Source organism: Tupaia chinensis, unplaced genomic scaffold, assembly GCF_000334495.1.
Source record: "Tupaia chinensis unplaced genomic scaffold, TupChi_1.0 Scaffold000045_1, whole genome shotgun sequence".
In the NCBI taxonomy this organism is placed as follows: Eukaryota; Metazoa; Chordata; class Mammalia; order Scandentia; family Tupaiidae; genus Tupaia; species Tupaia belangeri.
This window is the reverse complement of record NW_006159501.1, coordinates 9,589,120-9,609,157: the sequence shown is the minus strand read 5'-3', so window position 1 is coordinate 9,609,157 and position 20,038 is coordinate 9,589,120. Positions and strand designations below refer to the sequence as shown.

Here is a 20,038-nt window from a genome sequence, read left to right as displayed (position 1 = left end):
GGGGAACCAGCAGTTAGCGTAATGGCTATGTCGCTGGACTCCCACGTAGTCGACCACGGTTCGTGTCCCGGACCCGGTGGCTTAAAACTCACGCCGGGCGCATGTGCGTGCGTGCCCAAGATCCCGAGAGGAGAATGGAGGAGAGGGGATTGCGGCGTGACCATCCCCCTGGGGGGTGATTTCTCGCTTTCTGTCTCTATGTCTCTCTCTGTCTGTCTGGCGAGCGCACGCGCCCTACAGTGAAAATCTCTCCAAAAAAAAAAAAAAGCAAGCTCTTCAAGGGCATAACCTATTTTTATATTTGTCCCTCTATTTACCCCACCTGACTAGACAGGCTCTCCGACACAGAACAGAGCATCATAAAGAACTATATAAGCCTCAGCTTCCAGTAAAACCTCACACTGCATGCAAGTTAGTGAAGGAAATTAACCAAAGTAGATAACCAAAGTCGAGCAACACAATTAGTTTCTAACACCTAATCATCTAGGTTTCATTAAGAAGAGTCAGGGTTTCAGGAAAGACATGTTATATCCAAATGATGATATCCTTAGCATCTGGCAGCAGGCCTACAAATAGCAGTTTTTTTAATATATATATATATAAACTATAAGTCACTGGGTCAAGGACTTGAACTGCATGGTCAGCCATGTGGGATCCAGCCTCCTAAACCAGTATGCCACTGGCAGGCCCCAGTGCTTAAATTTTTATTGGATTGAACTGAAATATGGATTGTTGAAGAGCCTTTAAAACTTTTTTATTTTCATTATCTCTTGCTTCTGTCTCCTAAAGACACACTGTCTTTTATCCCTGCCCACCCTCGTCACAGAACATGTAAGGGCCCAGGTCTTGGGACTCTAAGGACACAGTCCTAGAAATGGGAAACCTTATTTTGCTAATACTTAAAAAATAATCACCATAGAGAGTGCATGTGCACACGTGAATGGGAGGGGAAGGCGCTCCTGGCAGAGTCCTGACACCTGCGTCCCTCTCTCCAGCCCTGCGGCTCCTCAGGACCCCACTCACACACATGTGAACCTCCTGTGTTTTCAAGCCACGTCAGGAGCTGACCCACGGTCAGCCACGTGGCTTCCAACGCTGCAGTTCAGTTTGCTCCAAACTATGCCAACAGACTGGGCCAAAATGTGAAGTACTGATGAATGCTCCCACAACCCTGAGACACAGCATGCACATTTCCACATGCTACATGCCTGCTCCATACCCGAACCAAAGGCTGATGTGCACTATTGAGTCTGTCTACAGTAAGAAAACAAGTCAAATGAAGGGGAAGCAAAGAAAGTCTATTTTAAATAGGTAAAACTGATGTTTTTATGAAGGCAAAGAAAAGTTGGAAAAAATACAGTAATGTCTGTTTCACAGATTAGTTACTGGAATTAACAAATGATTTATATTAAATCTCTTAAATACTAAATACACTAACTTTTTTTTTAGAGAGCTTTGTTTTTGTTTGTTTGTTTTTGCTATAGGGCACATGTGCTTGCCAGAGAGAAACGGAGAGACAGAAAGCAAGAAATCACTCCCCAGGGTAATGTCCATGCTGCAATCCCTTCTCCATTCTATTCTCAGGATCTTGGGCACACATGCACATGCGCCCAGTGAGAGTCTTAAGTCACTGAGTCCAGGACTCGAAACCATGGTCAACTATGTGGGAGTCTGTGACATAGCCAGTAGTCCATCTGTTGGTCCCAAATACACTAACTTTTTAAAAGTTTAATCATTGTACCTCATTACAGTGAGTATACTAACTTGTAATATTCTAGAAAAACATGGAAAATACAGAACTGTTGAAACTTCAGACCCTTAATTTAACGATTAAAATTTTCATTTTTTGGAACCAGCAGTTAGCATAGTGGCTATGTCGCTGGACTCCCACGTACTCGACCGCGGTTTGCGTCCTGGACCCGGTGGCTTAAACTCACACCGGGCGCGTGTGCGTGTGTGCCCAAGATCCCGGGAGGAGAACAGAGGAGAAGGGATTGCGGCATGGCCATCCCCCAGGGGGTGATTTCTCGCTTTCTGTCTCTGTCTCTCTCTCTCTGTCTGGCGAGCGCACGCGCCCTATGGTGAAACCCTCTCAAAAAAAAAAAAATTCATTTCTTAGTGTTTTGACAGCAATACAGCTTAAAGAAAAAGTTTTGATACAATGATGATGTCATGAGAGGCAACTCAGCAGACCGCCCTGTAAATTTCCCATGAGAGGATAAACACACCTGTGCTAATACAACTCTGAAACCAGGGCAGAATTCACGATGATAAGTTCAATCGAAAAATGCACACTTTATACACACAGCTTTATATTCAGCTAGCTTTCTATGTGTTAAGGTTTAGTTTTTGCAAACTCGAGGTAAGACGAGGATAAACATAAATACAAGCGTACCTCTCATAGATGGTCTTGAGTGTCGTCTGGTCTGGAACCCCCTCCGTCTCCTCCAAGTACAGTATGAGCCAGGAAGTGCGGTAGGGCCACTGCTCGGTGAGGTTGATCCAGCTAGCCAGCCTGTCCCAGTTGAAACTGATCTGGTTGGCTCTCAGTAATCGCCCTTTGAGGAATGTAGAAATGTGTCAGAATTAATAGAAGCATAATATGTTAAGCAAAACATCAAATGTATTCACAATAATTTTAGATTTTTTAAATTGGCCATTCAGTTTATACTCCAAATTAAAATCTATATGGCTCCTAAGGCCCAAAGAGAGGTACTGAAAGGTCTCTAGGGCATAAACACACTTCTGTCTAAGCCTAATCTATCTGTCACCAGTGTGGTCATTTTGACCCCACAGTATATGCAGGCAAGACTCCTTCAGAACTACCTGTCACTCAGTCCCAATGCGAACCACAACCGTACCAAAGAACATCAGCTCACCTGTGATGGGCCCCAGTCCTCTAATGGTCTACTAAAATCCTACCGATGGGCCTTGATATGGTACCTGAGGACACTCCAATGCTAACAGTATGAGGAAACCAAGACCCACCAGGATGTGTAGGAGGGAAATCCAGGAGTGTGGCATTGAGGAAGCCAAAGGGAGACAGTGTTTTAGGAGAAGTGATCGGCACTAAGTGGGGTTAGGTAGGCTGAGGTCTGGCCCAGCCATTGCATCTTGTAATGTGGAAGCCGCTAGCCAATAGCCTTGGAAATACAATATGGCGGACATGCTGCAAGCAAGAGATCACTGGAGTGTAGGGTTAGCGCAAGTGGGAGAGAAAAATATGAGACACGGGAACGGGCGGCTCTTTCACCGAGTTTTGCTGGGAAATGGTGCAGCAGCTATAGGCAGAGGGAGGATCAAAAGTTTTTCTTGGAAGGTGAGAAATGATCTGTGGCCAATGGGAGAGTCTCTGAGTGCATAGGGACTGCCGGCCGTCTCCTGTGCACGGTGTTGCCCTGACACTACCCTTCCGTGACATTGCGTCTCCCGGTCTTCTCAGCTAAGGCAGGGGCTTTATCTGGTTCACTGCTACATGCTCAACACCCAGACCAGTACAGGCGGCAGCAGACACCACTGCACCGTTGAGCACACGAATGCTGCTGCTGGACAGAAGTACAGCAAGGCCTGATGCCCAATTTAAAGGGATCTGATTGCTGACACTACTATAAACACTAACTCCAACCTCACTCGTGACACGGTCCACGGGAAGCTCGGTGTTACTAGGAAACACAGTTCCAGTGCATCTACTGCAATAGAACACTAGGAAATATGACAGAAAGCCACTGGGTACCGTGCAAAGAGCCAAACATATACTTGACAAACTAAAGCATATGCGGGTCGTGACTGCCCTAAGGCTAGCAAACAAGTAGGAAGTGACACAGTAGAAAGCAGAATTCTACGCAAGGAACTTAGAAGGCAAGGACCCCGACTTCGCCGTCAATATTTTTAATCAAACTATCATATGAAAACTAAAACTGAATAGCACCATATAAAATTTAAATTTTAACATTTTAAATTATGTTAATGATACTCAGTTATGCAACTTGGCATAAAATTATCTTTACACAAAGAGGAAAATTAAACCTGAGGTTAAAAGTCACCAAGTTTTAAAATAGTGTACAACTGATAGTTGGCTTTTCCATGTCAAAACTCATACTGATGTCATTAGATTCACTTAACACAAATAAAGTTGATATTCGGCCATGCAAACATAAATGCAGTATGTCCCTTTGTTTCTGAGATTAAATGGCCCCGTTAATGTCACTAACAGCTCATGACCCACCATGGCCAATAAAAACGAAAGTCACCTGTCACAGAGACTATGTTCAGCAATCGTCTCATGGTCTGAGGGCTGATGTCACTGAACCAGTCCTCGGTCACCAGCAGTTTTGTGAGGTCAAAGGACATCTGCCGAGGGATGGTCCGCTGCATCTGCCGCCTTCGGTACGTGTCCTGGAACAGTGTCAGCAAGGAGAAGGGACCCTCGTTTTCAGCCTCAGAACTCACAGCATGTGGAGAAGTTAATAGATATTTACAACGACAAAAACCCGAATTCTAGTCAAGGACTACACTACAGGAATACGGCAGCATTCCCTCGGAGGTCGACTCCGCAGAGCAGTTACATGCTCCGCTTCTGCTTCTGCTGCATTTCGGGTTACAATTATGGCCAAGCGCAGTGCCTCTGAGATTAGGAGTAAGTCACCTGGGTAAAGACCAATACATTCGCCTCCATGAGGGCTCAGCACATACAGGAGCCCTGAAACAATAGAGCAAATAAGCCCCGTCTGGCTTGAGGGTTGTGCACTTCGACTTCCGGGTTCTCTGCCGGTGTGTAACTGAGATAACCTGGGCGAGGAAGGCTCTAGGTGAGAGCTCGGGCCCTCCTCTTCCTGCCCCCTCCTTCCCAGATGGGGTGGGGTGCGCTCAGAGGCACAGTGACTCCACCCTCACTAAGGGGGGGAAGTTCCCTAAGAGGGGAAGCGCTCCACGGGTGGGCTGCGGGTCCCATCTCACACCAGGAGAGACAGGCCTCACCAGGGAGCATTCTCTCAAAGGCCCAGATGCATGGAACAGCGGATGCCACCACGCGTGCCTGAGCGCAGACTCCCGGGGGGGATTTAATCAAACCCTCCTCACAACTGAGTGCAACTGTCCTTTATCTTATCATCTTTGGACTCTTGCCTATACAGGGAAGAGGCATAAAATCAAAATGTCAAATGCCACTCTCCAGTGACATTTTCTAGAAAATAAAATGCTCCAAGCTGCATAGTAACAAATCAGATAAAAATGAAATAAATGCCAGCGTTAGCCCGCCCTCACGTCCCGACACAGCTCGGTCACCACATCCCAAAAGCGGCCATCTTCCTGTCGTTCACAGACGTTTTCACAGACACACAAGGAGAAGGAGGGAAGCAAAACTGAAGTTGGAGGAGAGACCCAAGGTGGCTGGGAAAGGCACGAAATCAGTGTGTGGGGTAGAAGAAAGAGCGCGCCCCACCCGTCGGGGAAGGAGGAGGGGACAGGAAGATGAGGGCCCGGAGCTCCCTCACCCAGAGCCTCCCTCCTCCAGCCATGACTGCAACGGCCACATCCCCTGCCTGGGAATGAGGGGTACTTCCCCCCCCCCCCGGCCCCCCCCCCCCCCAGCCATGACGGCAACGGCCACATCCCCTGCCTGGGAATGAGGGGTACTTCTCGGCCTGGATGACACCGTGAGCTTTGACAATCTCACTCTCAGAGTTTGGAGCCAGCTGGGCTGGGGTCTGGCAGCACACAGGCTGAGGGGCACGGGGAGAAGACAGACACTCACACAGTGCACGGCTGCTGGGGCTCCAGGTCCAGGCCCTCCCTGAAGCCCGCTCAGGAACCCAGCGATAACACTTACCTGAAGAGCTTAACTTGTACTTATAAATGACTCAGGGCCATCACCCTCATTTCACTGAATGACAGCAATGCAAGCATTTAGCTGGAAAGAGATGGCGTCTTACCCGTCTATTGAGGGCAGTCTTGCTACCGAGTTTCGTCATCTCTCCAAGACTGTTCTGTGAAACTCTCCGGTCAGCGTCTTCCTGTATCCCTTAAAGAATTTATAAAGAGAACACCATTGGCTCTGAAATTCGGTAGTTAGTGATATTTAAGAGACATGACAGTGAAGCCATGTCTGCTATCTCCCTAGCTTTCCCCCTCCCTCTCTCTGATTAAATAAGTAAATAACAGATAAAGAGACAAGAAATACCAGTAATAGTTTTCAAGGTAAAAAGTGAATTGACATAAAAAACTCTAAAACAAGGGCCAGCAGTGGCAAAGTGGTTAAAGTGCTGGACTTCCACATGGCTGACAGTAATTCGAGTCCCAGACCAGTGGCTAGAAATCCACCAGGTGTGTGTGTGTGCCCAAAATCATGAAAGGAGAAGGAAGGAGGACTGCAGCATGGCCATCCCTCCAAACCCTCCTGGGAGGTAATTTCTCACTTTCCCTCTCTCTGTCTCTCCTAGGCAAGTGCACATGACCTATGGCAAAAATCTAAACAAACAAACAAACAAACAAACAAAACAAAACACTACAGAAGGACTTTAAAGCCAAAGCATTTCAGGAGCTGGACCTTTACCTGCAGGGTCTGAGCACGGGATGTCTCCGTTGGTGGTTGAAGTTACAAGAAACTTTCTGGCATTGCTCAGCCCACGACTGTTCAGGAACACAGGCAAGTGGACGATATTGCGCATGTAGTCATGGCCGTTTATGTTCGAGTCCCGAAGTACGCTGTTGAGGTTCTGGTTGATGGCCTTTATAATAATGTGTGGATCACTTGCAAAAATGGCGATGAACGGGCCTTTTGAAAACAGAACTCGGACCTGTGGCGCACAAAATGTGCAGCTGTGATGTCAATTTGAAACTCTCCACACAGCGCTACGTCCTTCCAAAGTGCATGCTATCCTTGGTGACTATTTTTTTGAAAGAGCTTTTTCCATCAAAATGTGTGCTACATGAAGACAAATTTTATCAGTGGCTCAACTGGGGGTTGCCACTATCAGACAACAATTACAGCTGCAAAAGCAAACAATTAATCCTGTTCCACTTTAAGACACTATGGGCCTCGAAGGAGGTAAGGGACTACATGAGAAATCCTCGCAAACGCGCCCAGTGCTGGGCACCCTCTCAGCTCCGCCCACTGGAACCGTTACTCTTATGTGTCGGACAGAGCCTGGCGTGCCCCACCGTCATGCACTATGAGCCTATGGCTTCCTACACGTCTCAGGCCCTAGCTATCGCCACCCACAGAGGAAGGGTGGGGCCACTCCAGGGAACGAGAGGGTGCAGCACGTGCCTTCCCTCACATGCTGTCAGCCTACGAGTACTTAAACATCACTCCTGCTGCGCTTTCGTGTAAGGAATGGTCATTTCTACAAAAGAAGAGCAAGTGCTCCTCAGTGAGAAGCAGTCTCCATTCCACTCGGGCTGGTCTGTGCAGGGGTGCGGCAGCCGCCACAGTGGCGAGGACCGGGGTCGGGGCGATCGAACGTACGGTGTCCAGCATCTGGAGGACCTTGTCCTGCTCACAGGCGTCGAGCCCGTCGATGATCACCACCAGCCTCGTCTGGTTCTGCGTGAAGCTATCGATGGTTTTTGCCATCCTGGCCATCAACTCCACCTCGCACTTCAGGACCTGCACAGCAGGAAGCACAGACAGCTCAGAGGGCATGGGAGGTCCACACGTTCAGACAGAAGCACGAGCGGAACCATCCAATGTGGGAAGACAAGAACCCAAAATCCGGGCTGCCCGTGGTGATGCACCCGGCCATCAGTCTGTGAAGAGCACCCCGCCTCGGTGACATCCCTCTCAAAAGGAGGAACCAGGCGGAGGGCCTCGCTCAGCAGATCACAGGCCAGGCTCTGGATGGCCAAGTGCTCAGACCTGAATGTGAAGCACCACACACTGCTGACTCCCTGACGGCATCGGAACTTGGCCAAAGCAGCAGACTATGGGCCAGCTAGGGGTTACAGCAGCTGGATCCTACATGGTGGACAGCACAGTTCGAGTCCCTGACCTGGCAGCTCAAAAAACAAGCCAACACACGTACATGCATGCCCAAAATCCTAACAGGAGAGAGGAGGACAAGGGGCCGCAGTGCGGTGGTCCCCCCGGGAGGTGATTTCTCACTTTCCCTCCCTCTCTCTCTATCTCTCTGGCAAGTCCATGTGCCCTATAACAAAAACTAAAACAGATCTGTTTACTCTAGAGAAATCTGTATTGTTAAGTGGGAGGGAAGGATTGGTATGATTTAGTTTTTTTTCCTTTTTTTTTTTGGAGAGGTTTTTGCTATAGGGCACGTGCATCCACCAGACAGATAGAGACAGAGATAGAAAGTGAGAAATCACCTACCCCCCAGGGGGGATGGCCATGCCGCAATTCCTTCTCCTCCATTCTCCTCTCAGGATCTTGGGCGCACACGTACCCGGCGTGAGTTTTAAACCACTGGGTCCCAGACTCGAACCGCAGTCAACCACATGTGAGTCCAGTGACATAGCCATTACACTAACTGCTGGTCCCCGGTATGATTTAGTTATTATTCACACTACCTGTGAAGAAGTATAGTAGCATTTGAGAGTGGGCTTGAATTCCAAGTGTACATTGCCAAGTCTAAGGTAACCACTAAAAACAATGTAATTGGGCCAGCAGGTGACATGGTGGTTAAGGCACTGGACCCTCACACGGCCGACTATGGCTCAAGTCCCAGACCTGGAGGCTTGCTTTCTCACTTTCTCTCTCTCTTTCTGTGTCTCTCTTTGCTGAGCACACATGTCCTGTAGCAAATTCTAAAAATAATAATGACAAATAAAATTAAATAAATAATTCTTTAAAAAAAATGTATGCCCGCTAAGCTAAGAAAGAAGAAAAAATAAAATTATATATAACGAAATGTTCAGTTAGGGGCCAGATGATGGTATAGTGGTAGCATACCACATTCTTTTTTTTTTTTTTTTTGAGAGAGAGATTTTTGCTATAGGGCTCATGTGCTCGCTGGAGTCAGAGAGAGACAGAGACAAAAAGGTGTGTAGCCATGTAGCCATCCCCCCAGGGCAGGGGAGAGGGGGTGATTTCTTGCTTTCTGTCTCTCTGTCAAGCACATAAGCCCTACAGAAAAAATCTCTCAAAAAAAAAGAAAAAAAAAAAAGCTTGACTAAATAAACAAACAGGGCCGGCCCTATGGCCTAGTGATTAGGGGAGCTGGATCTCAATAGCTAACTGTGTAGTGGAGCCCCAGACCTGGTGGCTTAGAAAACACACTGGGTGCGTGTGCATCCTGGCAGGATGGAGAAACAGGAGAAGGTCTGTGGCGTCCCTGGCTCGCTGGAGGGCACTTCCACTCCTCCTCTCTGGCTCTCTGACAAAATGAAACAAATTAACTAACTAACTAAACTATGAAAAACGTTAACAGAGCGCACACTGCCAAAAGCCGAAAGCCAAAAGGACTGCTTGTTCACCTTACGATCTCCCCACTGACCAGCATGTGCTTACTTTCATGAACCCTTCACTTTTCAGCTTGTGCAGCTTGGAGGCGGCATTATGAAGGCGTTTCCTCTGAGAATTCAGGAGCGAGTCCAGCACTTGCCACCACGTCCGACAGTTCAGCACGAAGGCCAGTCCCACCACAGACGCGATGGCTATGAGCACGGCGTTCACCGTCAGGTGCTTTGGGTCAACTCTGAATATGGCCAGAAGAGTGATTCCAGCGATGACGCAGCCGATGACGAAGAGAAAGATGACAAAGGATGGGAGGCAGCAAGTTTTCTTCCATTTCTTTTTACCTAAAGTACAACATAAAAGGAAAGCATAAAACAAAATTCTAATAGAGGGAAATATTTTTACGTGTTTAAAAATTTTATGTACTTATTTATTTTTATTTGCTATAGGGCACATGTGCTTACCAGGGAGAGACAGAGAGGGAAAGTGAGAAAGCAAGTCACCAGGTCCAGGACTCGAAATTCGGCATCTCAATCACCACCCACCGGCCAGCCCCAGTACCGTTACATTTTAACAATCAGTAACAATATGTGGAAAGTCCGAATCATTACACTCACAACATGCGAGGACTCTGATGTACAAGTCATGTTTTCATGAAAACTAACTGAACATCCGTCCCACCTTCAACCCCTTCATACACACACAAAGAAAAAGGAGGAGGAGAAAATCCTACCCTGGGTATCTTCAGTCTTGAATACTCGAAAAAGCCTGGTAGCCAAAAAGCCAAACTCCCTTTCACAAGCATCTGAGAGGGTGGCTATCATTTCAGCCAGCGAGGTCTCTCCGCCTACGCTCGACAGCCTGTTGTAATCGGTGAACAAAAACCTGGAAGAAAAGACGAAGAAACGGCTCAGAACAGAAGGCAGCTGAGAGCTCCCGCCCATGTCATCTTTGTATCGCTTACTCGACATCTTCTTTTTGATGTTTTCAAAATTCTGAAGAGGGAAAAGAACTTGTGATTAGGTATTTTCCACTTCTAACATCTTACCTACTTTTCTGAGGAAAGACCAATAACAAAAGTTAACTGTAGCTAGGACCAGCCAATGGTATAGTGGTTATGTCGCTGGACTCCCAGATGGCCGCCTGCGGTTAGAATCCAGGACTCGCAGGCTTGAAACTCACGCTGGACACATGTGAGCATGCCCAAGATCCAGAGAATGGAGAAGAAGGGACTGTGGCACGGCCATCCTCCCTGGGGGCTGATTTCTCGCCTATCTCTGTCTCTCTGGCAAGCGCACACACTATAACAAAAATCTCTCTAAAAGAAGAAGTTAAATGTAGCAGACTGGGGCCAGCAGGTGGTGAAGCAGTTACTTTGCTGGATTCCCACAGGGCTGAGCTGGTTGAGTCCCAGACCCAGGGCTGGTTAACTCACACCGGGAGGGGGTATGTGAACCCAGAAGAATGGAGGAGGAGGGATTGTGGTGTGGCCATCCCCCCTGGGAGGGGAGTTCTTACTTTCTCCTCTGTCTCTGCCTCTCTCAGTCCTGTGAACACATGCACCCTAAGGCCAAAACCTCCCCCCCAAAAAGGTAACAGAGTTACGTGAAATTAAATTCTGACTAAGGGCGGAAGGGAAAAAAGAAGTTATGACAGAGTTTAGACAAGGAATATGAGACACTCTGACAGACTGCATAAGTGTTACCCCACGTAGGGGTGTAACCAAAGACAGATGAACAAAGGAAGTTTTCTAACACCAATGAAAGAGATTAAAGCCTCAAGAAAACATTAACAGTCTAAGAATTTCAAGCCCAGGCTAGCAGGTAGCATGGTGGTTAAGGTGCTAGACTCCCATACAGCCAACCATGGTTCGAGTCATGGACCTGGAGGCTTGATTTTTCACTTTCCCTCCCTCCCTCTCTCTCTCTCTCTCTCTCTTCTCTCTTCTCTCTCTCTCTTTTTGGTGAGCGCACATGCCCTGTAGCAAATTTATAAAATAATAACAATGATGCTGATAAATAAAATTTTAAAAGTAATTCTTAAAAAAAATATTTCAAGCCCCACAATGATATTTAAAAGCTCAAGTTTTAGAATATCTGAATTCATTCACAGCTTCAACATCTACCAAGGAACCGGGAATAGTAAAATAGTCTTTTCCAGTTGTTCTTCAAAATAATTGCATTATTTGTAGTTTGATTCTCTGAATGGACATTATTATTCAGGCATTAAGCCCTCTCTCCTCCCCTGCCTTTAAATTAAACTCTCAGCTCAATCCAACAGATAAGCACTGCTTTCAGAATACAATCTGGATTATGTTGTACTATATTGTGTGATCTCGACCGATGCTATTTTAATTTTTCTAACTTTTTAATACCATTATCTCTTAATTTAGAGTGTTCTTATTTCTGTAAAAGTATTTCCCTCCCTTAGAATTTGTTGTATCTTATGCTTTCTTTTTAATGTTTTGATTTTTCAAATTTCGCTATAGGGCATGTGCAATCAACATAGACAAGAAGAGTGGGCAGGTGATGGGAACCAGCAGTTAGCGTAATGGCTATGTCACTGGACTCCCACGTAGTTGACTGTGGTTCGCGTCCCGGACCCAGTGGCTTAAAACTCACGCCGGGTGCGTGTGCGTGTGTGCCCAAGATCCCAAGAGGAGAATGGAGGAGAAGCGATTGCGGCGTGACCATCCCCCCTGGGGGGTGATTTCTCACTTTCTGTCTCTATGTCTCTCTCTGTCTGTCTGGCAAGCACACGCACCCTATAGCAAAAATCTCTCCAAAAAAAAAAAGAGTGGGCAGGTGAGAGAGTGACCCCAGGGGAAGGCCACACCACGATGTGTTCTCCTTCATTCTCCTGAGACTGGGAGTGCATACCCCTACTCACCCAGCATGCTTCTCAATCCAGAAAGTCCAGGATTAGAACTCCAGTCACCTCAGCCACCATGCTACCAATTACCCTAACTTTTTCATTTTTAAATATCTTTATTAATACTTAATCCTATATGCGAATTACTTGTAAGCTTTTACCTTTATTTTCCTCTCTTACACTCACAGTTTTAATATCTTGTCTGGTTTGGCCTATTTATTCTCATCTTAAACTACATATATTTAATCTTATAATAATTCAACATTCTTTAATCTTCTAACAAACTTTTAATCCTCTTGCTAATTTCTGCTCGTTTTTTGCTTTTAACTTTCTAACCTCTTTCTGTTTATTACTTTCTTCTGGAGCCCTCTACCTTTCTTTCCATTATTTCTTGACTTAAGTGTTTTTCATCTTTTGAATTTTTCAAAAATTACCTATTTGATATGAATAACAACTTTAGATGGCCACAGGACTGTCCTTCCCAGGAGGGGGAAGAGCAGCTCGGGGAAGTGGCAGTCTCCTGAGGTCCCACGCTCTGTAGGAGGCACCAGGTCTCCCCTGCAGAGCTCCCGGGGGACCCAGGCTGGTACGGCATCTTCCTCCCCAATCCAGAGCTCTTCCCAAAGGATGGTAATGAGTAACAGGCAGGGGAAGGGTTTATGCTTTTGGTATAAACCTTGCAGTAAATCAAATTAAACAGCTTTCTTTCTTTTTTTTTTTTAGAGAGAGATTTTTGCTATAGGACACATGCGCTCGCCAGAGAGAAGAGACAGAAAGTGAGAAATCACTCTCCAGAGGGATGGTCACGGCAATCCCTTCTTCTCCACTCTCTTCCCAGGATTTTGGGCACGTATACACATGTACTAGGTGTGAGTTCCAAGCCTCCAGGTCTGGACTACCATGGTCGGCTATGTGGGAGTCCAGCGACACAACCACTGCATCATCTCCTGGTCCCGAAACAGCTTTCATTACGGAGAGGTGTCTCTGATCCTCTACTACATAAGAGGGAGACAATATGTAGGGTTTCCGAAACCCACGTGGCCAGGGCAGATTTAAATTGTGTATGTGTGTTTCAAGGAATCAGTGTTCTCTGGAACATATATTGAGAAATGGTACATTATAAACTTTGAATGAAACCAGAAGTCTTGCTCCAGCTTAGTCAAGGCCACTGTCAGGGGACCTACTCACCTCACAGGCAGGGCTTTAGTGGTCTGCTCCGGCAACTCGGGCGGGTTCACGAACATCAGTTTGAGGAGGAGCTCCAAGTACCCGATGTGCCTCGCCAGTCTAGTGCTGAGGACCCAGGCCCAGTTCCAACTCTCTCCTTCCCTCCGTCCACCAAAGTAGATGACAACTGAAATTCAGTGTTAAAAATGATCTAAAACAAGCATTACTTATTTGCTCCAAACAGTCAAGTATCAAGCGAAGCCTATGTAATTTTTACAGTCCCATGCTACTTCCTAACTAATCCTTAAAGAACTCACTTAACCTTTCTCATACACACGAGGAATGTGAAAACAGAAAGTAAACTTTGTCTCCTTGTCTCCTTTCTTAACACTGAAGACATACCCACAAACAAGGATTATAACGTATCTTTTTACTTTGCTTTCAGATAAAACAAAAATTACAGTCATGGTCAAAATGCTCCAGAGTGGGCCAATGACAACTACAAAGCTTTCTTTTCAGACAAACACGTAAATATTAGAAGTCACTGGGCCAGCCTTGTGGCCTAATAGTAAGGGAACTGGTGCCCACACAGCCAGTCACACTTGGAATCCCAGGCCTGGCAGTGTGACAGACGAGCTGGATGCATGTGCACGTGTGCCCTAAATTCCAACAGGATGGAGAAACGGAAGAGACTGTGGCGTGACCATGCCCTGCTGGGGGACACTTTCTCTCCTTCACCCCATGTCTCTCTGGCAGATACATGCACCCTCTGGCAAATTAAATGAGTCACTAATTAATACACAAAAGGTAAATATTGAGTTGTCAGGAAAGTCATGATGTATTTTTCCATGTTTCTATGCAAAAATGCATCGTGACTTTTCTAATGACCAATATAACAGAGAGTCCTGCTTTACCGTTACAAGCAGTGCACTAGTTTTAGAAGCTACTCCAGCCAAGTTGTCAGCAATGTTTCTTTAGACGAATTTATGAAATAGCAGAAAAGTCCAATTTTCTCTTCCAATTGTGAAAAGCTCCCATAGGTTTTAAGAGACAGGTATGGGGGCTGACAGGTGATATGGTGGTCAGAGGCACTGGAGTCCCACGTGGTTGACCGTGGTTTGAGTCCCAGGCCTGGAGACTTGGTTTTCCGTTTCTCTCTCAGTGGTCAAATTTAAAAGATAGTAATAAGGGACCAGCAGATGGCGTAGCAACTATGTTGCTGGACTCCCACATGACGACCATGGTTTGAGTCCTGGACATGCCAGGCATGTGTGCATCCATGCCCAAGATCCTGGGAGGAAAATGGAGAAGGGATTGGGGCATGGCTATCCCTCCTCGGGGGTGATTTCTTCCTTTCCCTCTCACTATCTCTGTCTCTGCTCACTCTCGCGCTCTCTCTCTCTCTCTCTATCTCTCTCTCTCTCTCTCTGGCAAGTACACATATCAGAAGGCAAAAACCTCTAAAAAGAAAAAAGGAATAATACTAACAAAATTAAATAAAGTAATTCTTAAAAAAAAACAAAAGGACAGCTATAGATCACAATTTAAGTAAAACAGCAAGTCCGGACACTTTTCCCTGTTGAAAAGGGTAGACTTACTGAAGAATATGTACAGAAGCGCCAGGAAGCTCAGCGACACAGCTACGCCCAGGTTCAGGTCGACCGTAAACGCGCAGAGCAGGCCCAGTGCCCCACACAGCAGCAGAGTGAGGAGCACTATGAGCCACGAGAACTGGAAGAGAGGCTCGATCTGCTGTCCTGCGAAAGTCTTCATTTCATCTGAAAGGCAAGTCAACACGAAACCTTATTCCTGTTCTAAGAAATAGAATTTTGAACTCCATTTGCAACATTCACATGTTCAGTATGGACATTGATTGGGACTTATAAGTCCTTAGACAGGATCTTGATACTTTGCATTTTAATCAGTATTCTCTTTTGACCAACATTTAAAAAAAAAAATGCATTCCACAGGGGTACACCTACCCAGCTCTCCCACTCTCCTGCTTCACGGAGAGGGTACACAAAATCCTTTTTCCCTCAATCTACCTAGATTTTGTTGGTAATTGTTTTTTGTGGGTTTTGTATTATATAAGCAACGAGGTATTATTTCCTTGTGCAAAAATAAAAATAACACTCTATAGGCTTCACCTACGTATCAGCACGTTCCTCTCTGATCATCCTCACTTTTTTCCCTCCACTCACATTCAGGAATCTGTTCTCAGGCTGACCCCGGAGCCAGATCCCACATAGCCCAACCATGGTTTCAATCCCAGCCCTGGCGGCTTGAAAAATACTTGGGTGCATGTGTATGTGTGTGCCCCAGATCTTGAAGGGATGGAGAAATGGAGGAGGAAGACTGGAGAGGTGCTTGCACTCTCCCTCTGGCGAGTGCACGTACCTAAAAAAAAAAAAAAAAAAAAAAAAAAAAAAAAAAGGCGGAATGAACCTGTTCTCAGAGGCAGGCACTGAGCCCAAACAGACCCCACACAAGTCGTTCTTTCTAAATAAGGTGGAGAAATTCTTATAGGCAAAGCTGAAACTGGCCCCAGAGATTAAGAACTGCCATGGGGTCAACAGGTGGTGTGGTGGTTAAGGCACTCCTCCATGGCTGAATGCAGTTCAAGTCCTGCACCTGGTAGTTTGCTTTCTCACTTTCCCTCTTTCTCTCTGTGTCTCTGGTGAATGCATGTGACCTGTATTGAATTTTTAAATATAATACTAATAATTATAAATAAAATTAAATAATTCCTATTTAAAATTTAAAAAGATTTTGTCATGCAGAAGGTGTAGATGTTGGGGGGAGGTGGGAGCCGAGCTGCCTTGGCAGCTCCTGACAGAGGAAATGACTCAGAATTGTCTGGTCTGCTCTGGGAGCATGGCCAGTCCTTGTGGCTGCAGCCACATATGGGTGGTGCTGGCAGGGGGGAGGGGCACATGACCTGCTGGGTCTGTGCAGCACCCGGGAAACCCGTCATCATGCAGCTCAACCGTGTTAGAGAGAGGCATGAATGGGGGCCAGCAGCTGGCATAGAGGTTATGTAGCTGGACTCTCACAAGGCCAATCATGGATCAAATCCCAGACCCTATGGCTTGAAACTCATGCTGGCACGTGTGTGTGTGTGTGTGTGCGTGCAGGATCCCAAGAATGGAGGACAGGGGACCGCAGCATGGCCATCCCCCCAGGGGGTGATTTCTCACTTTTCCTCTCACTGTCTTTGTCTCTGTCTCTAGCGACCGCACACACCCTAAGGCAAAAAAAAAAAAAAAAAAACACTTAAAAAAAAAAAAAAGGCTCAAATGATCAAGTGAAGGATCATCTAAACAGGACAAAACCCAAACCCAGCGGCTCCATTAAACCATGTTACATACCTACTGTAAAGCGTTAAGCATATCCCTTACAGTAAGCCATGTTACACGCGCACCCACACATAAAGCTTTATTTTCTCCACTTCAGAGAAGCAGAGCGCCCTGCTACACACCGACTGCTCACGCACGCCTTTACCTTCGAGCTTCTTGAGCAGGAAGGACTTCCCGCTTCCCCACTGTGCGTACAGCCCCACGCAAATGGGCGGCTGCATGGTGGGCTCGCTGAGGATGTCCGCCAGGGCGCTGCTGTACAGGTCGTAGCCCAGCATGTCGCCGTCCGTTTCGGTCGGAGACAAGTGTCCTGGGGAGAGACAGGCCACAGCTTCCTTAACCAGAGGCGTTACTACGAGAAGGGACACACATCCTCGTTTGCTAAGTATTTATTTAGAGGAAAAAAATTATTTTCCATCATGAGTCCTTCTTTACATATGACTGGCATGTATCTCTGTGAACTTGAGTTTGTTTTCTTTTTTTGAATTTTAAAAAAATCTATTGTAATTTATGACTTACATCATTATACATCTTAGCGAGTACGGTGTGGTGTTTCAAAGCACGCATGCCATGTGTGATAATCAATATCAGCGTATATACATGGCATATATTAAGGATATAAACATATTCTCCATTTAACAAAGATTGCTATTACGTGCATATTTAATACTCCTTCTACCAGTCTCTGTTTCAGGTATGTTAGCTTGGGAATGCCCATGTTTACTCTGTTGTGGGAGTTTCGTCTTTAAGGCATGTATACGGTGTAAAATAACCAATCAAGGATATATCCATACTAGTCTTCTTCAGCATTGACCCTGACATTATGTTGTGCATATTTAGGAAAAAGCTTATTTAAAATGTAAAAATAGATTAAGAGGGACCAGCAAGTGGCGTGGTGGTTAAGGTGGCTGGGTGCCACGTGGCCGACTCGGCAACTTGAATCCTGGAGCCAGCAGCTTGAAAATCACACCAGATGCATATGTGAGCATGCCCAGAATCTCACAAGGAGAATGGAGAAGGGACTGCAGCATGGCCAACCTACTGGGGGGTGATTTCTCACTTTCCCTTTTCTCTCTGTCTCTCTCTCTCTCTCTCTCTCTCTCTCTCTCTGGAGAGCACGAGTGTCCTAGGGGGAAACTGATGTACAAAACTCACAATACAATAGAATTACACTTTAAAGCAAGGTACAAAAAGCTGAACTAGGTTTAGGATGCTACTCTCTCCTATTGGTTTCTGGGACTAACATATTTTTTAATCCTAGCAGAAAACTGTTATACAGTTCAAAACACCACATATGAATGATTACATTCTCATGTGCATTCTTTTTCATCAAAACCTACTTTAGCACAAGAGTCAGACCCGTAGCGCAATGGCTAGACTACTTAGAGGAAGCAGATCCCACAAGGCCAGCTGGGGCTCACGTCTAGACCCCTGCATGCCGGCTTATGTGCCGTACCCAGGACCTTGTGAGGATGGAGAATCAGAAGGTGGCAACCCGCATGACCGACCCCACCGGGACTGTGCGCTCTCTCCTGCGCTCTCTCTTCTGCTCGCTCTCTCTCTCCCTCATGCACGCATACACATGCTCTGGCACTGAAAAAGTAAAACAGAGGCCAGGCCCACAGTGCAGCGGTTAGGACCATGGATAAAGGAAGCTAGATGCCTCATCACCAACTGAGGTCAAGTCCTGGCCTGGAAGGCTCGAAAAACACACAGGGCACACGCGCAGGTGCCCAGGATCGTGAGGGGATGAACCGTAGGAAAAAGGATTTCAACCTGACCAGACTCACCACGGGGGGGTCTCTCTCTCTCTCTTCACCCCCATCTCTCCCTCAGGCCCTTACACATGCTCCACCTCTTGGTATTAAAATAGAAAAACAAAACTATTTTAGTACAATATTCAAGGCATTATGCTAGATGTTACAGAGGACATGAAGATAAAAATAAATAGTCCCAGCCCTGAAAAACTTGGAATTTCTAAAGGAGAAAATTCTAAGAAGCCAGCCATACCACAGACAGAAAAGGAAACATAAACACAGAAGTATTCAAATGAGGCAAAAATGTCATCTGGTTTGTCATGTCCCACAGCACGTCGTGTCACTGAGACGGGGACAGCTGGCGCAGAATGAACCGGGAAGGAGAGAGATGACTTTAAAGGTAAAGAACATCCGTGGGGGTGGAGGTGAGCACACCACCAGAGTAGATGCTCCACACTGCCGCTGCTCCATCACGTTCAGAAAACAAAGCGTGTTGGGCCAGCAGGTGACCTGGTGGTTAAGGTGCTGGATTCCCACATGGCCAGCAAGTCCTGGAACGTGTGGCTTGAACATCACAACAAATAAACAGATAAACACATGAATAATTATTTTTTAAAAAACTGTTTTGATAAAACACAAAGTAAGCCCAGATGCACGCTGGGGAAAAGACTTTCAGAAAAGTAGGCTAGATTCCTGGCGGTCTTACAAGTTGACGGATAGCTATTTCGGAATGCTACAAAACAGCGCAGAGGATTTTAGCTAGGCGGACTGTTTTCACAGTTAAATAGTAACTTTCTCAACATTTACATTCTCCAGTGAGGTGACGGAAGCAAACGTGCTTAAAGTGGTCTCTTTCAGGTCTATTTACGACACAGCGTTACAGAAGAGCTCCGCCAGGAGCAGGGCCCCCCACTCACTGGCTCCGAATATCTGCGTCAGGATGCTCTTCTGGTGGCCGCAGTCGATGTTGTACGGCGTCTCGCCGGCCTTGTTGGGCCTATAGAGCAGGCGTCCGTCCTTGGGGTTCCTCAGGAGCAGCTCTGCCAGCCTCCGACTCCGGCCGCGGATAGCGATGTGCAGGGGAGTGTCTCCCTTCTGTAAGACACAGGACAGCTTCAGAATGGGGCAGACAGCTAGCCTGGACTTCTGTTTTCACACAGTAGAGACATAATGTGGATTTTACCTCTGCCTCCCCCACAATTCCTCTTTCTAGCTCCTCACCCCCATCTTCTCAGATACGTTCTCCCATGGCCGAGAGCGAAGGGCCCCCGGCCCCTTCCCTCAGCTCAGGGGGAGACATGGCGGTGCTCCTGACACCTCCCCCTGGCTATGGGTCCATGTCATTAGTGTCTCTGTCCAGACTCTTGCCGGCCAGAGGTGTTAACAGCCCTTGCCAGCTCACTTTTCTGCTACGTCAAGGCTCTCTCCTGCATCTGTCCAGAAAACTTGGCAGCATCCCCTCTGACGGGAGTGGAGACGCC

General features: G+C 46.7%; 1 protein-coding gene across 1 annotated transcript in view; it reads right to left on the bottom strand.

Annotated features, from left to right (window-relative positions):
- KIDINS220 (kinase D interacting substrate 220) overlaps positions 1-20,038 on the bottom strand; it is a 122,096-nt gene that overhangs the window by 70,344 nt on the left and 31,714 nt on the right. Inside the window, 11 exon segments of the mRNA XM_027773551.1 lie at positions 2,396-2,558; positions 4,251-4,395; positions 5,931-6,019; positions 6,551-6,794; positions 7,466-7,606; positions 9,461-9,750; positions 10,140-10,291; positions 13,466-13,631; positions 15,043-15,222; positions 16,946-17,110; positions 19,475-19,652. Coding sequence (XP_027629352.1) covers positions 2,396-2,558; positions 4,251-4,395; positions 5,931-6,019; positions 6,551-6,794; positions 7,466-7,606; positions 9,461-9,750; positions 10,140-10,291; positions 13,466-13,631; positions 15,043-15,222; positions 16,946-17,110; positions 19,475-19,652 — 1,913 coding nt within the window.